The sequence below is a fragment of the Myxocyprinus asiaticus genome, chromosome 36, assembly GCF_019703515.2.
Source record: "Myxocyprinus asiaticus isolate MX2 ecotype Aquarium Trade chromosome 36, UBuf_Myxa_2, whole genome shotgun sequence".
NCBI lineage: Eukaryota > Metazoa > Chordata > Actinopteri > Cypriniformes > Catostomidae > Myxocyprinus > Myxocyprinus asiaticus.
The window spans coordinates 19,079,483-19,086,885 of record NC_059379.1 but is presented as its reverse complement, the minus strand read 5'-3'; the positions used below and the strand labels follow the sequence as shown (position 1 = coordinate 19,086,885).

At 39.1% G+C, this 7,403-nt stretch overlaps 1 protein-coding gene across 1 annotated transcript; it reads left to right on the top strand.

The window, feature by feature from the left end:
* Positions 1-275: 275 nt before the first annotated feature.
* LOC127427039 (calmodulin-1) lies at positions 276-6,401 on the top strand. Its single transcript, XM_051674347.1, has 6 exons — positions 276-384; positions 1,539-1,569; positions 4,953-5,096; positions 5,260-5,366; positions 5,471-5,606; positions 5,721-6,401. The coding sequence occupies exons 1-6, from the start codon at positions 382-384 to the stop codon at positions 5,747-5,749; spliced, it is 450 nt and encodes a 149-aa protein (XP_051530307.1). The 5' UTR covers positions 276-381; the 3' UTR covers positions 5,750-6,401.
* Positions 6,402-7,403: the final 1,002 nt, after the last annotated feature.

Below are 7,403 nucleotides of genomic sequence, written 5' to 3'. Positions count from 1 at the left end.
GTGTGACCAGGGAGAGACGCATTGCAGGTACAAACGAACCAATCAGAGTCATCCGCACAAACCGAAATGCGTACAGTATTCTTCCGCCATCAGATAGTTCCCCTGTATGTTTGCGTCTAGCTACGCCGTTAGGAGAATAAAAGTACACTTCTTTCTTGGAGAATTATATGTATCACGTTTTCTCGAGCTTAGTTTGGTTTGCTGGACTAATATTTCAGCATTTACAAAGCACACATGGACATAATGCAGTGCGGTTGGCGGATGGATACAGAAAGATGGGAGGAGTTTATGTACGACCGTTAAGGCGGGTCTATATTAATATGCCGACCACCATTTGTGAATCTGTCACGGAGACAGAGGGAGGCTAAGAAACAGAAGAAAATGGTGAGTCCATACCAATATTTCTTTAAATAAATAAATAAAATAAAATATGATAACCGACAGACATGCGTTAATGGAACGACACCTGAATTAAACATATAATTGAACGGAAGTAAGGCGAATCGAGAAAGAGATTCAGGCTGATCTGCGTTTTTTGCCGAAATGTGCCGCCAAGTTTACGACTATAGTAGATGGAGTGAATGAGGGGAATATATCCGCCGCATCGCATTTCTGAAGTCTTTTTATTTTTTATTTAAAAAAATGTTCTTCGTTTAATGCTGTACTTTAATCTTAGCCTGCTTGGGTTATTTAAATATCAAATGCGTAAACGAAGAAATTCTGCGAAGAAAGTATCACTTAACTTTAGGGCTTTGACTTAAGCGCCTTGAGAACTTTCATTTGATAGGTTGCATTAATCTTACTGATCATTACACAAATTCATTTGTGTTCCGTTTATTCGCTCTGGGTTTGATTGTGGTTTCAGTTGTCGTTAAGTTGACTGGGCAACACTTAAACATCACACGTGAGCCACAACAGGCTTGGCAACGAAAAGTAGCTGGTTAAACCAGAAAAGCTCATTGGTTCATTTTTGTTTTTGTGAATTTGCATAAAGTCGTAGAGGATTTATTTATTCTAATTTCCTTTTCCTCGACGCCGTTCTTGAACTATTTTAAGGATATTGATGTTCAGCATCACGCCTATATTATCTGTGTATGTTAAAGTGTTTATGTAATTTTTAGTAAAGCAGTGCGAGAGCTTAACTCCTTACATATTTCACACTGTTACTGGGATACTCGATCATTGTGGCACAGGGTTATAACAGTGTAATAATTTATTACTATCTGATATGACTGTCTATAGTGCCACTAGGGAATAGTTCATTAAATACCGTGAATCTGTAGGTGTGTCGATGAGTTGCTGCTGTTAGGAGTGTCTTATCGTAACCATAGAGGGACTTTATTCTCTTGAGTTGATCTCGGAACAGTTGGATGCAGGGAATCTGAGGTCTTTGTTTGCAACAAGTAGCTGCTATACTATGAAATCAGCGTACCAAAAACACACGTGCTGAATAATATGCAATGATTTCTGAGTATACCTGTTGCTTTTAAAAGGCATGATTTAGTAATATTATTGTTTGTCGTCTCTTCCATCCCCAGGCCGATCAACTCACAGAGGAGCAAATCGCTGGTAAGGTCCTATACTTGTTTTGCTGTCTCTTCAGAGGTTCAGCATTGGCACATGGCATTTTACAATAGCCTGTCTATTCTGCCAGCTCAGATCTCGGTGGATTATCATTGCTTTTGTTGCCTTTTATGGTGGGCTCTTAGTCAAATCTGAGTGTGCATGGATGGGTTGTGCCTACTAGACCAGTGTTTCCCAACCACCATGCTGCGGTGGAAACCCATAATGTGTCGATTATTAAACTTTTTTAAATCATATTAAACGGCCCCAACATACTAAAAAGCACTGAAAAGAAATAAAGGAGAAATCTGCACCATGAACAGACAGAAATGGTAGGCTTTCAGTCCACACATCACAGATATTAAAAATATTTACCATTAACTTATATCAATATATCGGGATAGTGAGGGAATACAATTTAATTTCTGAATGTGTTTTTTTTATGAAAAAATGCCATAATTAGTTTTATGGTTACAGTGCTAATCATGGTTTTACTTTTACCTTTGGTTACTATGATCCAATTGCAAATACCACAGTTAAAACTCTGGATACAATAGAACTTTCCTTCAGTGTAAAATCTTTTCTAATGCTCTCTTGATTGTAGAAAAAGGCTTTATTTGTGTTCAGATTACTGTATTTTAATCAGCAAGATCCTGATAAAAAGAAACCATGAAAGAACACTTAGTCTGGAGCCCTGTAAATAAATACATGAATAAAAGAAAAAAATATTTGTTGTGGCATTGCAAGAATTAATTTGCAAGAACAAATCTACAAATTAGAAAAGAAGCTAATTTCCACCCCTGGAGTTGCGAGTTCGAATCCAGCCAGGTCTCCTAAGCAACCAAATTGGCCGGTTACTAGGGAGGGTAGAGTCACATGGGGTAACCTCCTTGTGGTCGCTATAATGTGGTTCTCGCTCTCGGTGGGGCACGTGGTAAGTTGTGCGTGGATGCCGCGGAGAATAGCATGAAGCCTCCAGTGCGCTATGTCTCCGTGGTAACGCGCTCAACAAGCCACGTGATAAGATGCGTGGATTGATTGTCTCAGACGCAGAGGCAACTGAGATTCATCCTCTGCCATTTGGATTGAGGCGAGTCACTACGCCACCACGAGGACTTGGAGCGCATTGGGGATTGGGGAGAAAAGGGGAGAAAATCAAAAAAAGAAATGAAGCTAATTTGTTGTTTTTCATTACCCAATTAGCGCTCTTTCCACCTGAGACCTCATTATACAGCGCACCTATGTGACTTACGTTTTTTGCATAGCCGAATTAAAGAGTAAAGGTAGTAAAGACGCTACTAAGATGGACAGAACATCAACAAGTTCTTGAAAAGGAAAACTATCGATAATGGTTATGTGGGATAGTGGTGTGCCGTGGCAGAAAAAAGGTTGGGAAACACTATACTAGACTATGATATCACCTCCTCGAATCTGTAGTGAAATAAGTGGCTGTAGTGTTTTTTTTCTCTCTAGTGGGAAATAACAAGCAGCCTAAAGCATGAGTTGGACCCACTTTCAATGATATTCTGCATGTTTGTAAGGAAACATTTGCATCCTCTTGGGCCATGATGTTTGTGTTTGTTATACAGGAAAGGTGGTTGTGCATCTGTAATGTCTAATGGAATATCAAAGGGAGTATTAAATAGGCTTATCTGGATGATGATGCCACAGCTCTGCTCAATTGATGTCCTTTAGTGTTCAGACCACTGGGCAAATGCATGCACTGCTGAAATGCAGTCTCACTTGTCACTATGGCTTTGTCCTGATTATGCCTGCAAGGATCAATTCTCAGAATTAGTGCTTATCAGTTACACAGTGCTGAATGAGGGGTTTGCCTCATGATTACTCTTTGCTATCTTTGAAATGTAATCAAGAAGGTACTAAATGCATCTATACAAAGTGAATGATGCTGCTGTGCAAGAGGCACGTGACTGTTTTCTGTATATGTAAATACTGGAACACACCAGATCTGATTGAGCTCTGTGCTTAACACCAACACATGTGGTCAGTGTTGCCATGGCTCTGGGTTGATTGTCTTCCTGTCTGTGAGGGTATTGTTGTTACTTGTGTCTTGGCAACAGACAACAATGTAATACATACTACTGCTACTACTACATACTACTACTACTTTTAAAGTCGGCATGAAATGAAAATTCACCATATCTATTTTCTAAATGCATGTTAATGATCTTATTGTGAACGATTCGTCCATGCATATGTTTTATTTATTTTTTGACCTCATAATCTTTAATCAAAATGTAATAACTCGATCTTCCGATGAAACGACAGACTTCTCTCTGGTGGCGTATGCAGGACTTCTCCAATCATTTAGTCCGCTTAAACCCTGCCCCTTTCTAATAAATACCACAACCTTGTGTAGAGTTGAACGAAGTATCAATCGCATGTTGTTGAAGATGTCAAGGTGTATTTTCGTATGTTTTCCCTTAAAAACTATCATTCCTTAACCCAAACTTCCTTGGTTACTGGTCAGCTGGCTTGAATTTACATTTCGAATGAGAAGGAATAACGGCAAATTCACGGTTGTGTTCGAGACATTTCACGCCTGAATTGCTTAGGTGATCATTAATGAATACAATGCTTCGGATGCCTCTGGAGTTTTGTGTTTTATGTGGAGTTATATCTTTGAATGCAGTTATCTTGGGATGCACAGCACGAGGAAGTGTTTTTTCCTTTATATTTAGTGTATTGTGATTCAAAACTTTAAAATATGGTTATCTTTTATCTCCTTTTTCAATGGCTACATCCGCTGTGTAAGCAAAGACCACAATGTGCTCATGCGTTTATGTTGTCATTTTGATTATAAATGTGTTGAGATCGCTGCTCAATTTCACAGATAACCGGCTCTGACTCTAGCAGCTCGCATTCACATCTGCCTCCGTTCCGCTATGCAATGGCCATATTTTCACAATCCAATCAACAACCAATGGATAAACTCAAATCCCGCGCTACATTTTTTTCTTGTTTGATAAGCTGTTTCACTCGGAAATGCGTCACAATACGGAAGTAAAATCTGTCGCAGCTTCCCTTTCACGCCGATTTCAAAGAAAGTGAGGCGTTTTCTGAAAAAGGCAACTTTTTTAGCATTCATTTTACTTGAAGTACTGGACATTGTTTGTATATTATAGAATCTAGCATGTTTCTGTAGCCATGTGGAATCATAATGCTCATAAACGATTAAGTAATTATGCAAGAAGCTTGACATCAAGGAGTAGAAGACTTTGCCTTTTCCTCTTTGTTTAGTAGTAAGATGAAATTGTTTCACGATAAAGCCTAAACATATTTAAAGAGATGTGTAGGATGTTTTTGAGTGGGAGGAAATGCAATTTAAGTCCAAAAGAACTGATTCAAACACTGATTTGTCCACCCAGAGTTCAAAGAGGCTTTCTCGCTATTTGACAAAGATGGTGATGGCACCATTACAACCAAAGAGCTGGGCACTGTCATGCGCTCTCTTGGCCAGAACCCTACAGAGGCGGAGCTGCAGGATATGATCAATGAGGTGGATGCAGATGGTGAGGACACATTTTTGCTGCTACATTAGCCATCAACTTGCTGTAGAACTTAAAACAATTTTCCTGTATTGTTTTTGTCACAATTGAATAATTTACACTAGCACCATTTAAAGTGCTGTGTCCTTTATCTGACTGTGAACTTTGTCTGATCTCCATTAAACAGGTAATGGAACAATAGACTTCCCCGAGTTCCTGACGATGATGGCAAGGAAGATGAAGGACACTGATAGTGAGGAGGAGATCAGAGAAGCTTTTCGTGTCTTTGATAAGGTAAGCCTTCTGTGCACTTAACATCACATCTGAGAAACTGTATTTTTGAATTCATCATTGCTTGAAATGACTTGGGTGCCCCATTGTTTGCTGGTATTTTTCAGGACGGAAACGGATATATCAGTGCTGCTGAGCTGCGCCATGTGATGACAAACTTGGGGGAGAAGCTAACAGATGAGGAGGTGGATGAAATGATTAGAGAAGCAGACATTGATGGAGATGGTCAGGTCAATTATGAAGGTGAGCCTCATAATTCACACAGTCACTGTCCATTTAAAATCATCAGTTGGTTTGGAGCTTTTTAACTGTGACCTATAAAGTGTTACTTATGTTCCCCCTTCTTTTTCTTTGCAGAATTTGTACAGATGATGACAGCGAAGTGAAGGCCTTGTACAGAATTTCTTGTATAAAATCTGCCTTTTCTTGTTTGTAATTTCTGTAAAATGTTTTATTTTAAATTTCCCCTATCTTCTCCTGCTGTTCAAAGGATTTGCATGTATACTACTTAAAGATTTGAGTGCTCATGCCTTCACAACTCCTAATCATTGTAAACAGTCTGTCAGAAGGAGCAGTTATGGGACCAGGTGAATTAGGCACAGATACTGGCTACGCACAGGCCCCTTTTCCTCCCTCTGTTGCTCTGTCTACCTGCCCACCTGATGAGTGGCGACATCAAGGGTCCAGCTGACTGAGAGACATTATTTCAACATAAATTTTGGCATGGCTCTTTTTTCCTCTCTCTTTTTGATTTTATGTGGAGGAGCAACTCTGAGTGGACAATGGACTGAGTATAAATAGAAATGGGAAAAGTCCTCAGCATTGCACTATTGCAACATCATTGAATTAAGTACTAACAGGTTTATCGCTGGGTAATCATACACTCTAATCTTTTTGTATTTGTTCTGTTCTTATTATGCTTTTTAATTAGTCTCTTTTTCTTTTCTTTTTTTTAACTGCTTATGGCACAGCCATGCTTCAGAATCCATTCCAAGTTGTATATTTGTTTTCCAATAAAATTAACAATTTACCCAAAAACTGCATTCCTCCGACTTCTTTCAAATGACCACCATGCCTACTTGAAATACAAACTGTGGAGATTTGTCAATCAAGTATTTTGGTTATGCTAAGCATTTGCAGACATGAGGTGTCACTACTATTAAACTGCATTTAAAATTAATCCACTCTCATCTCATGTAGATTGCTTTCCTCCTTTTACATTCTGTTGATGTTACCCACTTACTTTGTCATTACTACAAGCTTTGTAGTTACATTATGCCTGTATTTATTTCAGTATAATTAGAATTTAATTAGACACTTTTCAAGACTTGAGTTTTTCAGACTTAATTTTGAGTTTAAATGTTGTGTAAAACTTAAAAAAAAAATTTGTGCAATTTTTCAAGTTAGTCATGTTTGGAATAACTTGAGTGGCTTAGTCCTCTGACCAATCTGTTTGCCTCGCCATGGCTGTGCTGTTTACAGGATTGATAATAACAGACTTCAAACCACTTATGAGTGAAACATTCACACTTCGGTTGCTTAGACTGCTGTCTGAAATTACATTTATTATAACTTATTAACTATTCAAGAGTAATATCTCTGTACAGGACTGATCCACATAGAAAAGGCTCTGGGAGCCCATTCAACTTTGACAGAAGTGGATGATCTGATCAGATCTGCAGCAGGCCAATTCTGGTCCACCTCATAAGCAGGATGCTCAGAGGACTAATATTCTACTCTGACTACAGCAATCTCCTTAAAAGGGGTTGAACTGTTGCCAGGCTTCCCTGCGGTGGATCTATAACAGATTGTGCAGCTGCAAGACTGAAATACAAACACTGCCTGAGTGTTCCATTGGTAACAGACTGTGCATAAATGGTGCTGGGTGATGGGGTCTTTGAAGTAAGCAAGTGTAGGTAACGGCGAGTTTGAGGAACGAGCAAAGGCTCATTCACAATGCAAACAAATACGAAGCGACTGTGATGTAGACCAATGAGGCATAAAGCGGATCACTGTTTTGAGGGAGATGTGCGTGCATCT